Source organism: Monodon monoceros, unplaced genomic scaffold (assembly GCF_005190385.1).
Source record: "Monodon monoceros isolate NGI ecotype Baffin Bay Population unplaced genomic scaffold, NGI_Narwhal_1 Super_Scaffold_10, whole genome shotgun sequence".
Lineage (NCBI taxonomy): Eukaryota > Metazoa > Chordata > Mammalia > Artiodactyla > Monodontidae > Monodon > Monodon monoceros.
The window spans coordinates 48,496,845-48,520,815 of NW_021703766.1; the positions used below are offsets into that span (position 1 = coordinate 48,496,845).

The window sequence follows — 23,971 nt, forward strand, 5'->3', positions numbered from 1 at the left end:
TCTCCGCTTGAGAAACACCCGCGGCCCTTACGTACAAAGTCTCCAGGATCTCCCGACACACCGCTTATCTCCTTCAAGCCCCGCCCCTCCCTCCTCGCCCGAACATAGGCCCCGCCCCTCGCGTGAGCGGAAGCACCGTCCGCCAGGCTCCGCCCCCCCTTCGCTCAGCCTCCCACTTCCGCTTCCGGTGCGGGCCGCGCGCGAGCGCAGCGGTGGGAGGCGGCGGCGAGCTGCCGAGTGCAGGCTGCTGGCCGTGACCTCCTGGCTTCGGGCGGGCGTTAGCCCAGCTTCGTCCTTGCCTCGACCTCTCCCCGGTCTGTTGTGAGCCTTCGCTCGGCCCCGGCCTCGAGGGCCGACCGCTCCGCACCCCCTCGGCCTGCCGGGCCTGAGGCCGCGCCCTGCCCCCGCCGTCGGGCCGAACTCGCCGCGTCGGACCCCGCCGCTTGCCACAGGTCCCTTCCTCTTGTCAAAAAAACTTAACCCGAACCCTCAGGCCCAGACCCGGTGCTCGGCCCTGTCCAAACCATCGGGCTCTGCCTCTGTCCTCCAGCCTCGCCCCGAAGCTCAACCCACCCCGTCCTGTCTGCCCGTTCCGCTTCCCTCAGTCTCTACCCTACCCTCCCTCCCCCAATTTAGATTCCGTCTTTAGACTTAAGCCGCGCTCTGGTCTCTCCTTAACAGCACTCTCCCATGCTCCCCCTCCTCCCCCAAGGGTCGACGTCTTCCGTCCACGCCCTTCACCTGCCCTCGACCCCTACCTCCAAGCCACTACTCTGTTCCCATAAAATCTTTCTCCTCTTCGTCCACTTGCCTTCATCTCCGGACCCCTGCTACCCATACGCACACCCACAGATGCCCCCTGGTGGGAGCCCTTTCAGCTCTTTCCCCTCCCTTGAGCTCCAGCCCCAGCTGCTCCAGGTCTGTCTCCAGACCTTGCTTCCAACACTCGCTCCTTCCATTCCCGAACCTTTCATCCTTGATTCTGGCTCCTTGAACACAGGATACCCCTTTCCCAGGGATGCTCACTCCAGAATCACCCGAGGGGGCGGTTTCAGAATGCACAGGGTACTGGATCAGAGTTGTCTGGGATACACCTGAGCATCTGGAACATGGTTCCATAGCCTCACTTCCCCTCCCTGAAGCTGCTCTTCAGGATCAACTCTGTCACCAACTTGTTAGATGACATAGATTCTGCCTATATGGTTTTTAAAGCCCGTCTGACACCCCTCTCCTTATCCCTCAGGTTGAGGCCCCAGGCTTGGCCTCACCACGATGTGGCACGAGGCTCGGAAACATGAGCGGAAGCTTCGAGGTATGATGGTTGACTACAAAAAGAGGGCAGAGCGGCGGCGGGAGTACTATGAAAAGATCGTGAGTAACCTTTAATCTGGGCTGGGAGCTCTGCTGGAGGGTGGGGCCCTGGTCCTCCTGGTACGATTTGGGCTTGGAAATGCACTAATGTTAGAGCCCAGTTTCCTCAAGAGAATGTCCATGTTTTGAGCGTAATCATTGGTAAAAACTTGAGGCATTCTGTTTATTGTAGTATACTGTGCTGTTTGGTTTGGACTCAGTACAGAGCTGGGGTCAGTAGGAAGGAGGAAAGTCTTTGTAACACTCAGAGCAGTCCAGACATAAGATTGGCCACCTCCGAATGGTGTCTGTCCTGCTTATTGCTGTATTCGCAGTGCCCAGAAGAGCTCAGCATTCTTGAGGTTGAATTTGGCACCCCGAAGGAGTGCCATCATCGTTCACTAAGTCAAGTCTGACCGTTTCCCTCCCCTGTTTGATGCTTTGATGCTTCAGTTGCTTTTGGAGAGAAGAGTGCACTGCATCTTGTGATCTAAAAGGCCCTTGTGGTCTGGCCTCTCAGCTTCATCCTTAGGTAGCTCCATTGGCCTTTTTTCCGTCTCTGCCACCACAGGGATTGAACCTGTAATGCATCCTCTCACCTATTTAACTGTTACTTGCTCTTGAGACCCCAGCTTGAAATGGCATTTGCGTACTAGGTTCAGTTCTCCTGTTAGATGGTATTTGTTATAGACGTTTTCATTTACCATCGCTTCACTGCCTCAGCCTCTTCCCTTGTCTCCTGGCCTCCAGTCCTGCCGCCTCTAATCCACCCTCCGGGGTGGAGGGGCCAGAGAGGTCTTTCTAAAGCACAAAGCTGACCCTGTCCCTCCCTTGCTCAGAACTTATCTGTGACTCCCTAGTGCCGGGCTCCTCAACCCAGCCTTTAAGACCCTACATGTTCTGGCTTTTACCACCCCCTCCAGACTCTTGTCACTCTGCTTTCTGCCTTGTTCCTTTGCTCACGCCATCTGGCGTCCTCAATATCTAGGCTACTTTTATTAACAAAAAAAAAAAGATGTATAAAGAGTTACCATTTTACCTCCCCAAATTATATAGCCCTCTCCAGCCACAGGGCCTTTGCATGAGCTTTTCCTATTACTCGATTAACTGCTGCTCATCTGTCAGATCTCAATCCTCAGGGAAGTCTTTCCTCATCCTCCATACTCAGCCGTCATAGCTCCCTGTCGTTCCCCTTTGTGGAATTTAGCACACATATCCAGCTCTGTAGCATTGGGGACTAGGTGTATTTGGGTCATGTTTGCATTCCAAGCTTGAGCCCAATGTGGTTTAAAAGAACAGATGAATAAAACATAGCAGTTACCATTTTAATTGGTCCTTCGCAGGCACCAGGCTCTGAAAAGAGCTTTAGATGCATGATTTCTTTGAATCCCCACAGTCACCCATGAGACAGAGGCTGCTGTTACCCTAGGAGAGGAGTCTTTGAGAGCGCCTCAGTTGCCTTCTGTCACCCGGGAGGGAACCACTGGGCTGTAGAGAGAGCCCCTTTCCAGTGGTGTCAGAATAACTATAACATGACCACAAGAGCAGGGGTTGGGTCTGTGTTGCTTATTGGTGAGGCCCCAGCAGTAGACCAAGAACACAGTCAGTGCTCAGGAGTGAATAGCTGCCATTTATTAAGGGTTCGTGGTGTGCCAGACCCTGTGCCTGCTACTTTGGCACATTCTTTCTAGTCCTTTCAGCAGGCCTGAGAGATTGGCATTGATCCCTGTGTTAAAGGTGATGCTGATAATAGTGGCTAATTCTATTGAGCATTTATGTGTTATCCACTGTGCTGAGCACTTGATGCATCTCCACTTCATCACATTGTCACCCCCAGCCTGGGAGGTGGTTTGCTTTTTATTGATTCCATTTCACAGATGAGCAAACTGAGGCTCAGAGAGTCATGGCCTAGATCATATAGCAAGAGGGCAGAGCTGGCATTCTAACCCAGACTCTCTGACCCTGGACCTCTCTTAGCTCTTCACCTGGGCTTTCTACTGCAGAAATAGAAGTTCAGAAAGGTGCAGCAGCTTGTCCAAGGTGACACGGCCGGGAGGCAAAATACCAAACCATACCAGGTCCTTAAGAGTTTGGAGTCACAGGGCTCTGGGTTCCAATTCCAGCTATTCCACTTACATACCATGTGGCCGGGGCAAGTGACTGTATCCCTGAGCCTGGTTTCCTCTTCTGCATGTGAAATGATGTATCCTATAAAATCACGTTTGGCTGTGAATAACGGAGACCTAAAGCATCAATGGCTTAGACAAGACAGAAGTTTATTTCCTTTTCACATAAAAGCGCAGAGGTGGCCATTTCTGCTCAGGGACCGTTTTGTTGTTCAGCCATGCATGGCTTCTCTTCCCAGTGTTGTCTTAAGGTCTAAGAGGGCTGCTCAAGCTCTAGCCATCATGTTTTCATTACATCCAGCGGGGAAGAAGAAGGGAGGGAAAAGAGGCCAGGGGGCTCATGCCAGTTAAGAAAGTCTCTAGATGTTTGCACATGGTATGTCCACTCATATCCCCCTGGCCGGCAAGTAACCCCATGGTCACATACAGCTGTCAGGAAGGTTAAGAGGCGTAGACTGTATTCTGGGTGGCCTAGTGCCAGTTAGGAGTCTTGTTACTATCGAGGAAGGGGCAATGGATGTGGGTTGCCAACTCATGGTCTGCCACAAATGGTGGGGACAAGGACACCTCTCTCCCGGGCTGTTGGAGTGTAGTGAGATTGGGCACAGAGACCACTGAGGGCAGGCCTGCCCAGGGTAACTTGCTCAGTAAATGCCGGCTTTGTTGGTTCTGAGGTTGTTGTTATTACCAAGTAGAGCTGGAATAGCGTCCAGGTTGATGGATGGTGTGGAGGAAAAAAGGCTGGAATTGGGCCACTTAGAAGGCCTGGGACTCCGTGCTCTTGTTCTTGTAGCTGGGGAGCTCCCTGAGCTCTGTTTTCCCCCTTGGGACAGTGGTGATGACAGGGTGACAGGGAAGAGCTTCAAGAATACAACAGTGTCTGTGGGGTGCTTTGTGGTGCAGGCCTGTACAAGCAACCATTGTCCCCGTACGTGAACGTGATCAGCATTCAGATCACGGCCACCAAGCTGTGGATGATAGCTGCTTTGAGGAGGGGATGGGGCTGTCACACGGGTCTCTCATCTTGCTCTTGGGCCTAGAGAGGCGGCTGAGGCGAGTGCTGAGGAAGCCGAGGTCAGCTGTGATGGGCCGGGCAGGTGTGTCTAGGCAGCCGGTTTCTCTGCTGATCTGTCCTTGGTGCCTGCTCTCTCTCCCTAGCTGACCCTAGTTCTGTCATTTCTCCTGTCCTTGTCAGCTTTCTTCTGATCAGCGGTTTGGATAAAGAAACAATTCTCTGTTGATGTGAAAGTGGGAAATAAAACATCTCAGCTCCGGCATCTCCTTCTCCAGGAGGGCCGGCTAAATGACGCATCACCTGGCTCCCCTATCCCAGCGCTGCCCACTCTAGGTCGTCACTGTAGGGAATGGGTCTGTCCCCCACACTGGACTGTGAGCCCTGAGGGCCAGGCTGGCTGTCTCAGTCAGTGCCATGGCCCTAGCACAACGCCTGCACCTGGAGTCGGTGCCTGCTTAACAGTTGACTCCGTGAACTCCTCTGACCCCCTCTGATCCTGGAGATGTAATGATCCATTGGTTAAGAATAGATTTTGGGTCTGGAAGAAATATTTGTACATGTTCGTTGGAGTATGATTCACCATAGCCAAGATGTGGAAACAACCTAAATGTCCATCAGCTGATGAATGGGTAAAGAAAAGTGGTCCATACATACAGTGGAATATTATTCAGCCTTAGAAAGAAAGGAAATCTTGTCACATGCTACTGCGTGGAGGCACCTTGAGGACATTATGTCTAGTGAAATGAGCCAGTCACAAAAAGACAAACACTGCAAAATTCCACGTGTGTGAGGTCTTAGAAGCAGTCAGGACCTTAGAAACAGAAAATGGTTGTTGCCAGGAGCTGCGGGAGGGGAAAAGGGGAGTAGTTGTTCATTGGGTATAGAGTTTCGGTTTTGTAAGCTGGAAAAGTTCTAGAGATCCGGTGCAGAGCAAGGTGCATATAATTAACGCTATTGTACCTTTCACTTAAAAAAAAAAGGAGTGGATTTTGGAGTCAGGACCATTTAGGCTCAGATCCTAGTTTTGTTTATGGCTGGTGTGATCAAGAGCAAGTGAGCCTCCCCACTCTGAGCTCCAGTTTCCTCATGGGACATGGGGGTAAGAGTAGCACCTTTCTCCCATGACTGAGAAGTTTGAGATGTACATAAAGCACTTAGTTCAGCGCCAGGCTTTTATTTTTATTATTACTATTATTATTTTAATATTTATTTATTTGGCTGCACTGGCTTTTTAGCTGCGGCACACGGGATCTTAGTTGTGGCATACATGCAGGATCTAGTTCCCCGACCAGGGATCAAACCTGGGCCCCCTGCATTGGGAGCATGGAATCCCAACCACTGGACCACCAGGGAAGTCCCCAACTCCTGGCTTTGAGTACGGTTCCTTGACTTTTCCAGACGCTCCCAACAGAGCCAGTCCATGGACCCAGGTTTTTACTCCCCGCCCTATGCTATTTTCCTTGTTGTGGTGCTGGCACTGCCAGTGGCTTCACGCCACAGGCCGAAGTCCATCCTGCACACAGTGTCCCACGTGAGTCTTGGCTGTGGGAGCTGGGCATTTGGCCTGGCGCAGCCTCAGAACACGAGGGGCTCTTGGCCTTAGACCTGGCTGGGGCGGTCACGGGCCGAGGGCGCTGTGTGGCCCAAGGTGGGGGACTGAGAGAGGCAGGGGAGGTGCGGGATGAGGAGTTGGATTCCAGCAGCTCCACCCCGCTGGACTCCATGGGCTCGGGTGTACCCCACCCTCAGCGTCTTCACATGTGAGAGGAGAGGGAGAACGGCCTGGCGCCTAGTGAGCGCAGGACAGGTGGTAGCCCCGTAGCAGCTGTGGTCACTGGGGAGCGTCCTTCTCAGCTCCTGCTCGCCTGCCGCCTGGCGGTTGGGGCGGGAGGTGGAGGCAGAGCGGGAAGTGCAGGCGCTCGGGAGCTTGATGCTGACGGTTTTCTCCTGCAGGGGCTCGGCCTCCTCGACTGTCGGTGAGGGTTCGTTCTCTTTCCTTCCGTCAGTGTTCCTGAGCGCCTGCTGTGGGCCGGGCCCTGCTCTAGGCGCTGGGGATACAACAGTGAGCGACAGGTCCTGCGTCGTGGAAGCTGCGGTCTAGTGTGGGAGACAGGTGACCCGTGAGGGGCGGTGCTCCGAAGCAGACGGTGCGGTTAAGGAGCTAGAGTCAGTCGGGTTGCGGGGGAGCTGTTTAGGCAGAGCTGACAAGGAAGGCGGCTAGAAGGAGATGGGGAATGTGTGCTGTGGCCTGGAGGCCGGCCGCCTGGAGCAGAGGCGGGGGAGAGAAGTCAGAGAGGGCCAAGCCGGAGCGGAGCGGCGAGGCGCTGAGCAGGCGGACGTGGCCTAATAGGTTTTAGCAGAGCCCCTCAGGCTGCCTCGCGGAAAATGGGCTGCAGAGGGCAAGGGTGGTAGCAGGGAGCGGGGAGGAGGCCAGGAGGCCGCAGAGCGGTTGGGGAAGGTGGCAGCGCTGCGGGGGAGGGGGGAGGCGGGATGGAAGTGGTTGGGCTCTGGGGCGGTGGTGCTGGGAGCTTGGCCAGGGTTTAGTGGGGAGCACCAGCAGCCCGGCTCGTGGCTCCTGTGGGTTCCACTGACGTGGCAGGGGCTGCAGCTCAGCCAGGGCCCGGCGCTCGGGAAGCTCAGTGGTGGGAGCTGCTGCGGCTAGATTTTATCCTTTCCTGACGCAGTTCTGGTGACTTGGAATCGTGGCTCCCCACAGGAGGCCTCAGGCCTGAGGCGATAAGCGAGTGTAAGGTGTAACATCAGGTGGTGGGAGCGGCTCAGGGGCCATTCTCCATCTAGGTACCTTTTTTCTTTAAAACAGCTTTATTGAGAGATAATTCACACACTGTACAATTCAGTGGTTTTCAGTATATTCACAGGGTTATGCAACCATTTCCACAATGTAATTTTAGAAAATTTTCATAACCCCCAAAAGAAGCCCCATACCCATTAGCAGTCAGTTCCCCGCGCCCCGCAGCTTTGGGTAGCCACCAGTCTACATTCTGTCTCTATGGATTCGCCTGTTTTGCACATTTCACATAAATGGAATCATACAATGTGTGGCCTTTTGTGACTGACTTGTTTCGCTTAGTGTAATGTTTTCAGGGCTCATCGTGTGGTAGTGTAGATCAGTACTCCATTCCTTTTTACTTCCAAACAATATTGCATTGTCTGGATATGCCATGTTTTGTTTATCTGTCTTGCACTGATGGACATTTGGATTGTTTCCACTGTTTGGCTATTGTGCATAGTGCTGCTGTGAACTTTTGTGTACAAGTGTTTGAGTATCTGTTTTTAGTTTTTTCAGGTATATACCTAGGAGTGGAATTGCTGGGTGTCATACGGCAGTTCTTTGTCTAACCTTTTGAAGAACCTTATTTCTGCATACTCTTGTCAATATTACTTGCTATCATGTGTCCTTTCAACTTTAGCCATCTTAGTGTGAGGTGGTGTCTTGTAGTTCTGATTGCTGTGTCTCTGGTGAATAGTGACATTGATTGTCTTTTCATGAGCTTATGCAGTCCTGGTGTCTTGGAGGCTGGTCCTGGCCAAAGTGCTCACACCTGCCTCTGAATGAGTGGCCTTGGGGTGGGGGTGGGGTGAAGAGTTGGGGGAAGTATTTTAGGGAGGTGGGTCTTGGTACTGGCTGTGTAGAAGGTGGGGCCAGAGCTCAGAGCCTCTTGCTACCACCTCGAGAGGAAACCCTTCCCCTGTCTCCAGGGGTTAGGTGGCCCCCGTTAGTGCTGCCAGCCTTGTGTAGGTTCTTTTACCTCTGAAGTAGGGCCTCTTGGCATCAGAGGTGAGCCTGCTGCTAACTTGGTTGTGTGGGAGTGGCAGGGTTTGGGGCTCCGTTGGGTGGTGACCTCCATCTTGTCCTTCCCTGCAGAAGAAGGACCCAGCCCAGTTCCTGCAGGTGCATGGTCGAGCTTGCAAGGTGCACCTGGATTCTGCAGTTGCCCTGGCCGCTGAGAGCCCCGTTAACATGTAAGACTGGGTCTGGGGGTAGGGTAGTGTCTGTGACTGAGGGTTGGAGGGCCAAAGGGACCTGGGGTAGGACACAGACCTTCGGAGCCTGAGGGAGAGAAGCTTTGGCCTGCGTGGGAAGGTGAAGGTCACTAGCTAAGGCTGTACGGCAGCGGTTGGGATAAAGGCCCCGTGGTGTAGTGGTTGGAGGAGGCCTCAGAGGGGAATGAGTGGGGCCGGGGCCAGAGGCCCAGATGCAGCAGAGAGTAGGTTGCCAGAGGGGGTGTTTTGGGGTGACTGGGCTTATAAAGTTGGCTACTAGGACCTGGTTCGAGTTCTCCACTCTTGCTTGGCTCTGAAAAACAGGGCCCCATTCTTGTCAGGAGCCTGAATGTAGATTTGGTGGGGGGGGGAGGGGGTTGGTGGCATAAGGGACTGAGCGGTGGGGGGTGAGGGTGGGGCTGGCATGGGGATCAGAGGGGTTGGGGGCCAGACTCCCAAGCGTGAGGTGGCAGGGAGCAGGTACTTTGTGTCCTGGGCAATGGGGACCCTAGGCTCCTTGCTCCCCTGCTCCCCACTTCAGGATGCCCTGGCAGGGGGACACCAACAACATGATTGACCGCTTCGATGTCCGTGCCCACCTGGACCACATCCCTGACTACACCCCGCCTCTGCTCACCACCATGTAAGCTGCCTCCCCCAGGGCTTGCCAGGCAGGGAGTCCTACCCAGCAGCACCTCTTCTTTCCTGAGCCCTGGCCTGCCTGTCACCATCCTGGGAAGGAAGGAGGTGTGCACGTGGGGAGGCCCCCCCGCCCGTCAGACTGAGCCAGGCCCCTCATCCCCCTTCCTGCTGGCTTGGGATGGGGGTCTACCCTCTCCCTGTGGTCTCAAGACCTTGGCCTCCCCCAAAGCTCCCCAGAACAGGAGTCGGACGAGCGGAAATGTAACTACGAGCGCTACCGAGGCCTGGTACAGAACGACTTTGCTGGCAGTAAGTGACCTGGGGCGGCAGGGGAGTGGGGTTTTTTGGCGGGAGGGGCGGAGGGTGTCCCTGGAGACTGGAAGACCTCGACAAAGTTGGCAAGAAAAGTTATCCCAGGCCTTTCTACTAAGGGGCCTTGGGTTTTAGTCCCAGCTCTGTCATGGACCCGCTCTGTTCACATCCCTTTCTCTCTTGGGGCCCTCTGTCTCTGGAATTGGTACAGGAGATGTCTGGTGAACTAGATGGTCCTACCACAGTCACTTCCACATCCCATGCCCTCTAACTCTGTGGCCTTTTTTCCTAAAAAATTGGTGAAAATAGCAAGAATACATTATTTTCCTCTGTGTATTTCCCCCGCCTGCATGGGTCAGAATGTTAGCTCTGGAAAGGAAATTTGTCCTTGTTTTAAATGAATATTTAGACAGTTTGGCAGTTTGCCAAGCGTTCATATATGTCCAGTGTTCTTTTCCCAAGCCATCACCGTTAACACTTCACAAATGAGAAAACAGGTTTAGAGACTTTTCCCCTCTCTGGGCTTGTGGTGGTTCAGACCCTGACAAACTTAGAGTTTTTTGTCTCTGTTACCTCAGTACATCTGCATAACCTCCCAGCAAGGTAGGGGTGATGCCCCCATTTTACAGATGAGGATATCGAGGCTCAGTGGTTGCGGGGGGACACCATGTCCAAGGAATTGGGGTTCTCACCCTGCCCTTAACCACTGCTGCCTCCTGCTGGACAGCTCTGAACTTCAGCTCGCCTCCTGAGAAGGACTTTGAGACACCCCCCCCCCCCACACTCCCAGGATCTCCCTGTGAAATTAAGGGCCACACACTCGTCCCTTAGCCTGGCCAGTGTCGGTCTCCTCCTGGAGAAGGGTGATAAAGGTGGATTCTGTCCCTTGGGGTGGTTGTGAGGGCTCGGTGAGGAGTGCATAAGGCCCCGCACCGCGCCTGGCAGTCAGCCCTCCCAGTGGGTTCACTGTCCCCGTGTTTGTTTCTAAAATAGGTGTTTTAGCATCTCTAAAATCAGAGATTGTCAAATTTTGGCAATCACTGAGGCCTTAGAATCAGGGGGAATGCGTCATCATTGATGCCGGTGTTGTTTTTGCCTTCCCCCCAGGCTACATAGATTCTTGGTGATGGAGCCAGGGTTTCCCTCAGTTCTGACTCTATTCATTCATTCATTCCCGCAGTTCCTGAGCACCTGTGGTGCGTCAGGCACTCTTCTGGGAGCAGGGGTCTAGTGGGGGAGCCACGTAATCATGAAAGCAGGTGGTAGTCACAGCTAAGGCGCCGTCACGACAGATGTGTGCTGTTCTGAGGTGCTTGGCCAAGGCTGGCTCAGGGAAGGGTGGGCAAGATTTCCCCAGTGAGGACAGGCCGCTGGACTCCGGGCCACGAGGACAGCCCTGTGGGGGAAGGGGGCGGGTGGCCTTGGGGGACAGGGAGGGCTGGCGTGGCTGGAGCTCACGTGAGGCAGGTCAGCGGGGCTTTGTGGACCTACCAGCAGAACCGCGGAGGCTGCGGGGAGGGCTGTACCATGGCCCGCCTGGGCCTGCCCAGCCCACACACCTCGCTTTACAGATAGAAGAGCTGAGGCCCACCAAGGCAAGGCCAGGGTCCCACCGGGATTCGGGCGTGTCTCACTGCAGGAAGACCCGGGGAGGCTCCAGTACATTGCTGAGCTCCTCGAGTTGCGTGTTGTGGATGAACGAGAGCCCAGATTAACCGCGCTTAATTTAAACTGGCCCACAGAGGCACAGAGTGGAGTGGCCCATGGGGTCCAGGTGACTGACGTCCAGTGCTCAGGATAGCTTTGTCGTTCTGAAGGGTCCAGCTGCAGACCTTCCTAACAGTGGTAACAGTAGCAGCGCCAAAATACAACGCGCTCGTTCTGCCAGTGATCCCATTTTACAGAAAAGGAAACTGAGGCACAGAGTGGCTCAGTTCCTTGATCAGGGTTGCATGGCGAGTCAGTGGTGTCACCAGGGCCCTCCTGCAGATGCTGTTCCTCACCACACACGGTGTGATTATCTGGGAATCCGTGACTCTGCCCCTGGCTGTGCTTGGGTCACACCTGCCCTCCTACCCCCCCCGTTCTTGTGTCCCCCCTGAATTCCCAGTGTCCCCAGCCCCCCCTGACCCACGTGCCTCTTGCCTTGCCCCAGTCTCAGAGGAGCAGTGCCTGTACCAGATCTACATTGACGAGTTGTACGGAGGCCTCCAGAGACCCAGTGAGGATGAGAAGAAGAAGTGAGCCGGGGTCTGGGGCACCATGGGCTTGAGGGAGGCAGGCAGACCGTGAGCCCCACAGGGCACAGCCTCGTCCATCCTGTCCACCTTGGGCTCCCCAGAGCCGGGGCTGGTGGTTGGCACTGGGTAGGCGCTCGATTGATCAATGTTTAGAGGAGGAAGCAGCCGCTGGACGGGAAGGGTCTGCTGACAAACCTCTACACTGCGTTTGCAACCCACGGGATGGTAGGAGGTGAGTTAGAGCAGGGAGTTAGAGCAGGCCCTGGGCTGGACAGGCCTGGGTTTGAATCCTGCCGGTGAGGACTTCCCTCCGAGCCTTGGCGGGCTCCCCTGTGAGGGGGCTGGCGGCATGCCCCCGGCCGGGACTTTCCAGGGCTGCAGGAGACGGAGCTTGTGAAGTGCTTGTCCTCTGCCACCGTGAAGGAAGCTTGTGGTCAGCAGCGGCTGACGTCGCTCTGGAGAGGGACCTCTCCAGGCTGTGTCCCTTGAGGAATGGCCCCCCTTCGCCAGGACAGCCGCTGCTCCACTTGTTCCCCAGCGGTCCTGGAGCCCTGCCTCCTTACCACCTGCTGCCAAGCAGTTCCCCCACTGCGATCCTCAGCGCTTGCTGCTTCCCTCCATCTGAAGAGTTCTCACGGTGTGGCGGGAGCTTCTTGATGACTCTCATCCTTATCCCTGACCCCCCCCCGCCCCGCCCCGTTCAGGACGAGGCTGGCACTGGGACGGTGTCAGGGAATGTTGACTAAATTCAGCAGCAGACGTGCACTAGGCCCCTGTGCCGTTCTGGACCAAGCAGGGCCATGCTGTTACCCAGGATAACTCGGGCCTGCCCTTGCAGGACTCACAGTCTGGGGCGGGGGGAGACAGATCCAGTAGGAGTGGGGCTGGGGATCTGAGGATGGTGCTGGACCCCGCCTGAGGGAGGACTTTCTGGAGGATGGTGCATTGGAGCTGGAGGAGGAGGGAAGAGCCGGTGGGAGGTGGCCACAGAGGGTTCTAGGCTGAGGGGAAGCGTGAGTGAGGGTCTGCAGGCAAGGGTGCCGAGCTGCCCTGGAACTTGGGAGGGCGTCGTGTGGTGTGCGGGCCCTCGAGGCTTGGCCTGGGCTGCATCCTGCCCATAGTCTCTGCCCCCGCCCCGCACCTCCCTGGCTCATGGCTCCCCTGTCCCAGGCTGGCGGAGAAGAAGGCTTCCATTGGCTACACCTATGAGGACAGCACGGTGGCCGAGGTGGAGAAGGTGGCAGAGAAGCCGGAGGAGGAGGAGTCACCGGCCGAGGAGGAGAGCAACTCGGACGAAGATGAGGTCATCCCCGACATCGGTGGGGTCCCCTCTCTGCCCTCCCCCTCCACAGTCCCTGGGCGTCGTTTTCGTGTCTCATCCCGCCCCCTCTGTGGGGTGCCCCCGTGCTTAGGAGCCCCGCCTGTCCCGCCCCTGCTCCAGGGCGCTGCTGTCCTCCCTTCTCACTCGTGTCCTCCTGGTCCAGCCTCCCTTTCTGTGTCTCTCTCCTTCCTCGTTTCTAGGATTCTGCTTCTATGATATTGTCAGGTTCTGAGTCTGTCCTCCTTGCTTGTGTCAGCCTCTCTGTCTCTCCCTCCCCTTCTCTTTCTCTCTCTTCTGGAAAACAAGTGTTCCTCCAGTTATAGAGCCTCATCCCCCATGCTGCCACCCACCTCCACCTAAATGCCTGTCTTCCCTCCACCTCTCACCCTTTCTCACTCAGCCCACCCACTGTTTATTCAGACTTACTCAGACATATGTGAAGTGTCCGTCCCCCTTCCACTGAGTCATCCAGCATCTGGCTTCTGAATGCCTGTGACCCGAACCCCCTGCCTCCCGCCCACCTAGATCTTCAGCCGCCCTCTGTCCGTCCCCCGTTCACTCCCCCGTTTACTTCCTCCACATCACACACCCATCCCGGCCCCCACCCACCGTTTGTTGTGCTTGCCTCTGGCCAAGCCCTGCGCCAGCCTGGGGATGCCAAGATGAGCTGACTCGTTCCCTCCCTGCAGAGGCCTGCGGTCTGGTGGGCACCCCCGCCCCCAACTCCCGGGGCACTGCCCCTTCTCCCCTTCTTCTCGCTCGGCTTTGGTCCCTGACAGCCTTTCTTTTGGTGTAGACGTGGAGGTGGACGTGGACGAACTGAACCAGGAGCAGGTGGCAGATCTCAACAAACAGGCCACGACCTATGGCATGGCCGATGGCGACTTCGTCAGGTGAGGCCGGCGGGCTGACGCCTCTCCACGTCCTGTGGACCGGGCATATGTTGTTACCCCTCTTCCCGAGCAGTTGTGTGCCTGGCCCTGCGCCAGGGCATCACACACAGGCTCCTGAGCTCGTGGGGTGGGTACTTGTGACTGGCTTCAGCCTTGTCGAAGCGGAGGCTGCCCCCAGCTGTGTGACCTGAGGCCACCGGACTCCTGGAAACTCCCGGGTTCCTGGGCCTGGTGGACAGCGCCCTCCAGTGGAGAGGCTTCGCTCCCCGGATCATTCACTCGCAATTGCTGGTTGAGCCTCTGCCCTGTGCCATACCTGTGTGGGTCACATAGACCGGTCCCATCTGACAGGGTATTGAGCTGGAGTCTGAGTACTCCCGAGTCTGAACACAGCATCCTCTGCCCAGAACTCTCCATGACTCCCACCTCCCTCAGGCGCAACCAGCCTCCTCACCACGGCCACAGAGTCTCACCTGTCTGGTCTTCTACCCACACACTGCACCCCTGCCAGCCTCCATGGCCTCTTTACCCCTTCGGTGCCTGAGGCCCCACCTGACCTCGGGGCCGCTCAGTGTGCCGTGGGCTCTGTCGGCACCTGCTCAGCTCACTCTCGCAGGTTTCTCATCAGCTGTCACTTTTCTCTGGGTGGCTTCCCCAGCCTCCCTGTTGAAGGCTGCAGCAGCCTCTACCAGTTCCCTGGACTTCCTTCCCTCTTCCGAGATTTACTTTCCCATCGAGGCTTTCACCGTCTAACATACCATGTTATGTGACCTTGGTCATTGTGCCTCTTCTCCCCAGAATGGTAGCCCAAGGGGGTGGGGATTTTTGTTTTCAATAATCCCTGATACCTGAAATAGCACCTGGCATGCGGTGCGTGCGCAGTAATAGTGCAAAATGAATGCGAGACCCCCAGGATGGCTTGGGGTTTCTCACTTCCTGCAGTGACACTGCCTGTGGCCTGGCCCCTCCTCCATTGTGCCCCTCGTGCCCCTCTGTAGGATGCTCCGGAAAGACAAGGAGGAGGCAGAGGCCATCAAACATGCCAAGGCCCTTGAGGAGGAGAAGGCCATGTACTCGGTGAGGGCTGGGCCGGGGTGGTAGGGCAGGTGTGTGCCTCATGGATGGCACACCCTCACCAGCCTCGTACCCACCCTGCTCCAGGGCCGTCGCTCCCGGCGCCAGCGGAGGGAGTTCCGGGAGAAGCGGCTAAGGGGCCGCAAGATCAGCCCACCCAGGTAGGATGGGTTCTGCCCCATGCCCCCACCCTGCCAGCACCAGTCTGTCAGGGCTCTGGGGGAGGATCCAGGGCTCAGGAAGACCTTGGGGGCAAGCTCGCTGCTTGCAGGCAATTCCCTCCTAGTAGGGCAGTGAGTAGGGAAAGTTTGGAGTAGGCGTGGCTGTGAGGGGCGTGTGGACACCTGCCCTGCCAGCCATTCCCCTCACTCTGCTGGACTCGGGACGCTTGCCGTGCTCCCTGAGAGCCAGTGGCGAGGTGGCATGGGGTGGCTGGAAGGGTTGAGAGCAGAGTCAAGGGGCACGGGCCTGGCCCTGGACCCTGACCTGGTTCTGCTGCTTGGCCGCTTCCTCACTGTCAGAGTTTGGGCAGGTGACTTTCTCTCTTGAGCTGCAGTTTCCTTTTTGGAAAAGGGGCACCATCACCTCCCAGGAGAGGGGCTATGCCAGTGCCCACAGCGAGGTCTCGGGCAGGTTTGGATGCGGCAGTCTGATGTGGAGAGCCCAGCCTGGGGCTCCATGCAAACCCATGCTCTTTGACACATCTCCTCTGTTTAATGGGAGTCATTGAGGGTTGCTGTGAAGCTTAAGGGACCTGTTGTGGGTTCAGGCTTTGATGTGCGGTCTGGAAAATATTCCTTAAAGAGTTGTAGAGGTGCAGGTCAGTGTAGTGCATAAAAGCTTGGACTCAGGGCCACGTGGCCTGGGTTGGAATCCAGGCTCTTTTCGTTTATGAGCTGTGTGGCCCTGAGCAGGTGACTTCACCTCTCTGGGCCTGTTTCCTCAGCTGTGAAGTGTGAAGAATCACAGTACCCACGTCAGAGGGTTGTAGGAAGAGCGATTGAGTTCACTGAGTAAAGCACTTGGTGCCTGGCGTATAGTGTGCCTCTAAGACGCGTTAGCTCTTCTAGTTTTAACGTCATCAGTAGGAAGCCAGGACCCAGTAGAACCAGGGACTTGGAGTGGGAGGAGTGTCGCTTCTAGTCTAGGGTCCAGCGGCCAGCCAGGTCGGAGGCCGCTGAAGTCCTTGTTGCTCAGGGTCAGGGTGGGTCTGGCACATTGTGGGTCAGGGCTGAGGTTCAGGCTTCGGACAGATGTGAGGTGAGTAGGAGGAGGGATCAGGGCCCGTAACCTGGCCAGCAGCCCCCTCATCACTGTGCCCAGCGTGTGGCCTTGGGCGCCCAGGTTGGGGGTTGGCCTTACTTCTGTGCACGCTAATCCCAACCCCCCCACCTGTCCCACCCCGTTCTTCTCTTCATAGCTACGCCCGCCGAGACAGCCCCACCTATGACCCCTATAAGCGGTGAGTTTGCAAGGCCCAGCAGTCCTCCTCATGGAGGGCAGGGGTGGTGAGGAGGGCCAGGGGGCCCACCCTGTAGGCTGCCCTGAGATCACAGACTGGAGAATGTGTTCTGGGGGTCTGAATCATTTTTTGTTTTCTAGAGTGTTAGCCTGCTTTCCTGATTTCTTTTTCCTTTAAACGTGAACCTTAAAAATTTTTCTCATTTAGCTGTAACGTAGTCTTGTGTGGAAAATGACCAGACGTGGCAGGAAGGCAGGACTTAGAAGTCAAGTCCCTTTAATCTGAACTCCCGGAAATAAGCAGTGAGAAATAACAGGCACAGAAGGGCCTGGTTGCACACGCGTGTGTCTCCTGGTTGTGGGAGTGGTTGGGACAGAGGCTTTGAGGGTGACAGACCTCGGTCTGACCCCAGTTCCCTTTGCAGAATGGTGTGGGAGGGACCCCTCGGGGCTCCTGGGAGGATAGGTGAGATGAGGCAGGTACACCTTTTGATGAAAAGTCTGGCACAGTAAGTGCTGAACCCGTGGGCGCCATGAGGGATAAGGTATACTTTTTTTTTCACAAAAATGGAGTTAAATCACAGTTAATGCTTTAGAACTTGCTTTCCACCTGACCTGACATCTATGTTGAGGAAATCTTTTCCTGTTACATTACAGATGTGCTCATCCCTTTTTAATAGTACAGTTTGCTGTTCCTCCTTTTCCTGGTTGTTCTGAGAAGGTTTCCGTGGTCAGGAATCCGATCCTTGCACAGCTGGTGTCTTTCTGCCCATTGGCTCTGCTCGTTGCGCCGGTGGCTGCCGTTGCTTGGGGCTCCGCTGTTCTGATTTCTGTTGCTCTGTGGTGGCTTCTGTTAGCCGGTGGGCAGGCTCCAGGAGCCTGGTGTTCGAGCCCCCTGCTCCCTGCTCTGTAGGTCGCCCTCGGAATCCAGCTCCGAATCCCGCTCCCGCTCCCGCTCCCCGACCCCAGGCCGAGAGGAGAAGATAACGTTCATCACCAGTTTTGGGGGCAGCGATGAGGAGGCAGCCGCAGCCGCAGCTGCAGCAGCTGCGTCAGGGGCCGCCACAGGGAAGCCTCCCGCGCCCCCCCAGCCAGGCGGCCCCGCACCGGGACGTAATGCCAGCGCCCGGTCGGTAACGCTCACGCTGCCTGCCCTACGCCCCGGCCGCCGTGGGGGGGACTCGGGACGGCGGGGGGGCCACGGCCCGGGCCGGCGCTGACCCGCCCTCCGTGCCCCACCTGCAGCCGCCGCTCCTCCACCTCCTCCTCCTCCTCTTCCGCCTCGAGGACCTCCAGCTCCCGCTCCCGCTCCAGCTCCAGCTCCCGCTCCCGCCGCGGCGGGGGCTCCTACCGCTCTGGCCGCCACGCACGCTCCCGCTCCCGGTCCTGGTCGCGCTCCCGCTCCCGCTCTCGGCGCTACTCGAGATCCCGCAGCCGCGGCCGGCGGCACTCAGGTGGGGGCTCTCGAGACGGACACCGCTACTCCCGTTCGCCTGCCCGGCGTGGCGGTTACGGGCCCCGGCGCAGAAGCAGGTGCGTGGGGCTGGGGTGTGGGGACTGGGCTGGGCGTGGGCCCCGTTTCGGCGAGACCAGGCTCTGGGAGGGGAGACCTGGGATTGGTGGGGGGGAATGTGCTCACTCCAGATGTGGTGCCGGGGCTGGAGCACAGCCTCCCTTCTCAGGGATGCGGTGGGGAGGGAGACTGAGCTGCGCTTGTCACGGGAAGTCCCCAGGTGTTTGCAGCTGGCGACCCTTAGGACTGGGGCACTCCGTGGGCAGGGGCCGGAGAGTCAAGGCAGCCCTTTGAGAGAAGGCGGGGCGTGAGGCAAGCGCTGCACATGGGGCAGGAGGAAAGTGACCTAGGGACGGGAGCATCCCTCCGGTCCTATTCCCGGAGGGGGCCTGGTGGATGAGAGCATGGACTGCGGAGCCCCTGGCTGGGTATGGATTCTGGCCCTGCTAGTGAACTCTCAGGGCCTGTTTCTGCATCTGTAAAAGAGATACAGTCACAGTGTCCCCTTCATTGGGTCGTGAAGTTGTGACAAGTGAATTCTATGTAAGTGTTTAGTACAGGGCCTGGCACTCGGTGAGTGCTTTTATTGTCATCAGCGTCATTACCCGTGTTATTGTTGTGTGGATCTCAACGTCAGCTACGTACAAGGTCTAGCAGGTAAAATAGAGGGGCTGCGTGGGCCCCGGTGAACCGGGAGCACACGTCCCATCTGCTGGGCTCGTTGGCCACTCAGTGGCAGGCGTGGTGTTGCTCAGTCTTCTGGTTTTTCAAGAGAAGTTGGGTTGGATTTTTAAAGGACAGCTCTTGTTTTCTCAATATTGCCAACAAATTTGAATTTTGTGAAAACCCAGGACAGTCCCACCAGAATCAGTGTGTGGCGTTGGTTTGGCTTCTGGGTCGTTCCCTGGAGCCTGACACGGGGCAATGTCAGGAGAAAGACTGGGGTCAGAGGGGGACCCTGGTCACATCTCTGAGGCCAGCCTGAGGGTCCTGAGCAGAGAGAGGGTGAGGCTTGCACGTCCCCAGACTGGATCCTGTGGGTCTGTGCTGCAGTCTTGCAGGGGGGCGGGGGGGTCATCCCCACTAGTGGCGAGACCCTGGACCTGGCAAGGTGAGGAGACCGTGAGCATACAAGGGGGGCTGCCAGCCAAGTTCTGTCCTCCCAGAAGTCACCTCTCAGAGAAGTGGGTGAATGGGTGTCTAGTGAGAAGTGAAGAGCCATCTTAGGGCCGGTGTATCTAGAGGGCGGTCTCTGTTTAGAGACTGAGGGAGGCCAGGGAGGATTTCTGAGGAAAGTAGCGGGAGAGGAGTGGAGACACAAGGACCCCAGGGCCTCGGAGGAGGCTCGTAGATTCAGTGCCTGGGTGGGGCGTTGCGCACCTGGGGTCCCTGGAGCCTCACGGCCTCTCTCCTGCCTCACCGCACCCCCAGGAGCCGCTCCCGCTCAGGGGACCGGTACAGGCGGGGCGGCCGGGGGCCCCGGCACCACAGCAGTAGCCGCAGCCGCAGCAGCTGGTCCCTCAGCCCGTCCCGAAGTCGCAGCCTGACTCGCAGCCGCAGCCCCAGCCAGAGTCGCAGCCGCAGCCAGAGCCGCAGCCGCAGCCCCAGCCGTAGCCGCAGCCACTCGCCGTCGCCCCCAAGGGAGAAGCTGGGCAGGCCGGCAGCGTCCCCCGCTGTGGGCGAGAAGCTGAAAAAGTGAGTGGGGCAGGGCTGGGGGAAGGGGATCGTGAGCTCCGGTGAGCAGGGTGACTCCACTGTGCTCTTTTTGAAGGAACTTGGTCCTGTCCTGGGAGGTCTGAGGGGGCCACAGCTCTGCCCTTAGGGGCTCTGAGGAGTCACGCCCTTGCCTTGGGTCGGGGGTCAGAGGGGGACATGGCCCTGTCCTGCAGGGTTCAGGAGGGACCTGGTTTCTCCCTGGGGGGTGTTAGGGGCCCATGGCCTTGGCTGTCTGCTCTGAGGGCAGTGCTGAGGGCGCATGAGGTCAAAGGCGGCAGCTGGTTTTTCTTCCTCCCAGGACCGAACCTGCCGCTGGTAAAGAGACAGGAGCTGCCAAAGTCAGTAAGAATTTGGAACTCGCCCGTGTAATTCCCGCCAGCAGCAGTGCCCGAGAGCTGGGCCCGGTGGGCCTGCAGGGGGGCCCGGGTGGGCCGGGAGATCCAGCCCCGGGGATTGAGATCTGTGCCTCCCTTCCCTCCTCAACTGTCCACTGGGGCTCCCAGACCCTCGTGGCCAGTCTCACAGCCTGCCTGTCCTCCGCACATGCCCCGCAAGCCCCAGGCTCTGGGATGAGGTGGGTTGTGGAAGCTCCGGGACACCCACCCGGCCTCCTGCCTCTTCTCCCCCCAGCCCAAGCTGACGCCCCAGGAGAAGCTGAGGCTGAGGATGCAGAAGGCGCTGAACAGGCAGTGTGCGTCCCGCCCCCTGGCCGTGGGGAGGCCCCGCCCTCTGCCAGAGAGGAGGCCCTTTGGGGAGGGCTGGGCGTGCGCCTGCCCCGCGGCCCCCACGTTCAGGGCCTTGGCAGTCTGGTTGGCCTCTCTGAGCTCAGCGTCCACATCTTGGGGGCGGGGCCTTGAGGGCACCCCTCATCACTGTGTCTCTCCCTCCCCACAGTCAAGGCGGATAAGAAGGCGGCTCAGGAGAAGATGATCCAGCAGGAGCATGAGCGCCAGGTACGGGTTGGGGTGAGGGCATAGGGCTCACACCGGGTGCCGGCCCGGCCCCGCCCTCACTGCCATCCTGCCATCCTGCCATCTCTGCCGTAGGAGCGGGAAGACGAGCTTCGAGCCATGGCCCGCAAGATCCGTATGAAGTAAGACCCCTTCCCTCCCACCTGCCTCTGGGTTGCCCTGCGTTCCCCACCACCTGCTCCGATCCAGAGCCCTGGCCGATCCCTCTGGGTGGATGAAAATAATCAAAGCCCTCGCCTGGGCTTCATGTTGTCCCCCAGTCTCCTTCCCATCCCCAGCTTACTTCGGCCACTGTGACCTCCTCCCAGCTCCGCCAGCCTCCAGCTTGGGTTACCTTTCCTGCTGTTCCCAAGATACCCACCCACTTCCCTCCCTTGCTGAACTCAGGGGTCCTTCCTGACCATCCTTTGTGGAGTAGCACCCCAAAACACGACACCCTCCAGCCCCACTCTGCTTTTCCTCATGGCACTAGTCTGCACCTGGTATCCCGGTGTGCACTGTCCGTGTCCTTCACTCATGCTTGTTCGTGTCCCCGTTAAGAAGTCGGGTGTGGCTGCTGGGTTCCTGCTGTGTGCTTTGCCCCTAGAACACTGGTGTTCGATAAACGTTTGCCGAACGGAACGGCTGAATGCAAGCCAGCCCCGCGCTGGGAGCCAGGGCCTCTCCCCTCTCCCATTCTGCTGCAGTTCTCACCTTGACTCTTCCCCTGCAGAGCTGAGTGGCTCAGAGCCTGGGTCAGGCAGACTCGGGGTTCATTCCCAGCTCCGCCTCTCTTGACTGTGTGGCCCTGGGGTGGGCACTGGCCCAGAGTCTGAACAGACCTTGGTGCCAACTGCACAGGGTAACTCAGGGATTAGTGTCCGTAAAGTCTCAGCCCACCCAGTACCCATGGGCAGAACTGGAGGCCGTAGTGCTTGGTGTTGGCAAAGAGGAGAGTTGGTCAGTCGCAGGGTCGGGTCACCTGTTGTTTCTGGTTCCACCCTGTGCTTGCTGTGGGTCCTTGGACAAGCACTTCAAGCTCTCTGAGCCAGGACTCACTATATGAGACGTAACGAGGCAGCCACCTCCATGGGGTTCTCCCGCTAAGGCACCTGGTGTGTGGTTCCTGGCCTGTGGGGAGGCTTGATGGCTGGAGCTGCTGCTGTTAGTTGTTTATTACAGGCACATCACGTGCTGGGCTTCCAGGGCTGCCGTGTGCTCCATCGGGGGGTGGAGGAGCAGAGTGCCTAGGGACTCAGCGTTGTAGTCAGTCGGACCTGGGTTCTGATCCTGCCTCTGCTACCCACCAGCTGTGCGCCTTCCTCCTGTCTGAGCCTTCAGCCTATAGATAAGCCTAAGTTTGCTTATCTACCGGATGGGGATGGAATAGTTGTCCCAGCTCTGAGGCTGGTGGGGAGGATTCCGTGAGATCAGAGCCAGGCACGAAGGCACCCAGTAAGTGTAGCCCTTGGGGTTGCAAATCCTGGTCCTTCTGACAAAGACCAGTTAAGCACTTAGCATGTAAGTCCCTTTGTTCTGAGGCTGTGCCCTGAGTGTGACAGGAAATTATCGAACTCTCCAGCCCTTCAGCAAGCCTTTCATCGCCAGGCAGACTGGGATTCAGATGCTGGCTCTGCCAGCCAGTAAGTATCCCCTCTCCGAGTTCAGTGCCCTCATTTCCAAGTGAGGAGAGGAGCAGGACATGCCCCCTTGGCTTATTCTTCCACCTGGACTAGGTTGTCGGCAGCACCTGCCCTGACAGGGACCCAGCCAGCCATCGAGTTCAGTTCAGTGTTATCGCCAGCCGAATGCCCACCCCTTCCCCTGGTTTGCCTCCCCTTCCCCGTGCAGGGAACGGGAACGCCGAGAGAAGGAGAGAGAAGAATGGGAACGCCAGTACAGCCGGCAGAGCCGCTCGCCCTCCCCCCGTTACAGTGAGTGTCCTCGTGGTCGCTTGGTCTGGAGAGCCGGGCTGGAGGCTCTGTGGCATTAAAAGAAGAGATGTCAAACTGGGTTACAAAAAAACGATGGTAGGGCTTCCCTGGTGGCGCAGTGGTTGAGAGTCCGCCTGCCGATGTAGGGGACACGGGTTCGTGCCCCGGTCTGGGAAGATCCCACATGCCGCGGAGCGGCTGGGCCCGTGAGCCATGGCCGCTGAGCCTGCGCGTCCGGAGCCTGTGCTCCGCAACGGGAGAGGCTACAACAGTGAGAGGCCCGCATACCGCAAAAAAAACCTACAAAAAACAAAAACAAAAAAACCATGGTACATTTTTTCCACATCAGCCTTCTACAAATTAAAACTTTTAAGTCACACACACAACACACGGTGATTGCTTCAGTCACAAGGGACTTACAGGAATTGGAAGAAAAGCTCATTCTTAGCGCGTGGGTGTGGGCCAAGGGGCACCGGTAGCGTCCAGCAGTGGACACGCCGGAAGCGCCGGCGCTGCCTTAGCTGGAGACACTGGAAGCCCAGCCCTGGAGCCCACTCCTGGTCCTGGGCACTTACTTTGTTTTCACCCATCCTTTCTTTCCAGGTCGAGAATACAGCTCTTCCCGAAGGTAATAAGCAGGCTGGCCCAGCTCCCTGGGAAATCACAGTTGCCCTTTGGCACGAGGTCCCAGCCCTGATTGCTCCGTCCCGACGCAGCCCCCTCCAGTCCCCTCCAGTCATAGGGCCTGGCCTCACCCCTCGGGAACATCCCTCTGTGCAGCTGAATTCCCCATCGCTGAAGCCCCAGTGGTCCCGAGCATGTCGGTGTATGTGTGCACGTGCCTACACAGCAGGGCTCCCTGCTTCCTGCCCAGCCCTCATGGGGCCTCTCTCTCCCCTCTCTCCAGGCGCTCAAGGTCCAGATCCCGAAGCCCCCATTACCGACATTAGGCAGAAGCGTGGAGGGGCAGAGGGATGAGGGGGTGGGGTGAGGGCTCAAGCTGTGATGCTGCTGGTTTTATCTCTAATGGAATAAAATCACACATTATTTAATTCTCTTCACCTGGCCTCCGTGTCGTCCGTGTGGTTGGTGCAGGGCTCCCAAACTCCAGTGCCCACCAGCCAAGGCCAGCTGAGGAAGGAGCTTGGTGGGTTCAGCTGTGGCCCAGGTGGAGGTCTGGGCATTGGACCGGAGGCTCCTTGGTAATCAGAACTCCTGCCACTCTCAGTGAGGGCAGGGGTGCGACGCGGTGGGAACGATGGGCCAGGACTTTGCCCAGGGGCCTGTGGTGACAGGTCCAGGCCTCTCCCAGCTCTTGCCTCGGCCCCTGCCCTGGCCTCGCCCACACCCACGTCGGGAACCGGGAGCACAGCTTTCGGTGCCAGTCCTGCTGTGCCCCAGGCACTGGGTGCTGGCCTT

At 57.6% G+C, this 23,971-nt stretch overlaps 1 protein-coding gene across 4 annotated transcripts; it reads left to right on the forward strand.

Annotated features, from left to right (window-relative positions):
• Positions 1-199: 199 nt before the first annotated feature.
• On the forward strand, positions 200-23,607 carry CLASRP (CLK4 associating serine/arginine rich protein). 4 transcript variants are annotated; one of them, XM_029243622.1, is made up of 21 exons: positions 200-452; positions 1,244-1,371; positions 8,378-8,475; positions 9,038-9,139; positions 9,368-9,447; positions 11,606-11,690; positions 12,861-13,009; positions 13,808-13,904; positions 14,903-14,981; positions 15,066-15,139; positions 16,399-16,440; positions 17,353-17,568; positions 17,685-17,972; positions 19,384-19,647; positions 19,967-20,006; positions 20,299-20,359; positions 20,563-20,621; positions 20,715-20,761; positions 22,470-22,552; positions 23,156-23,180; positions 23,460-23,607. In XM_029243622.1, exons 2-21 carry the CDS (start codon positions 1,273-1,275, stop codon positions 23,500-23,502), a joined length of 2,031 nt encoding a protein of 676 aa, XP_029099455.1. In that variant the 5' UTR covers positions 200-452; positions 1,244-1,272; the 3' UTR covers positions 23,503-23,607. The 4 variants fall into 4 exon arrangements, 2 of the variants coding, with proteins under 2 accessions (XP_029099455.1, XP_029099445.1); XR_003796778.1 differs by having other exon boundaries at positions 19,967-20,010; positions 23,156-23,605; XR_003796777.1 differs by having other exon boundaries at positions 19,967-20,359; positions 23,460-23,545.
• The last annotated feature ends 364 nt before the right edge of the window (positions 23,608-23,971 follow it).

Coding starts and splice junctions, on each gene's coding strand:
- CLASRP (XM_029243612.1), top strand. CDS start 1,273: ATGTGGCACGAGGCTCGGAAACATGAGCGGAAGCTTCGAGGTATGATG. Junction 13,010..13,807: donor TGAGGTCATCCCCGACATCG/GTGGGGTCCCCT, acceptor CTTTTGGTGTAG/ACGTGGAGGTGGACGTGGAC. Junction 19,648..19,966: donor GTGGGCGAGAAGCTGAAAAA/GTGAGTGGGGCA, acceptor TCTTCCTCCCAG/GACCGAACCTGCCGCTGGTA.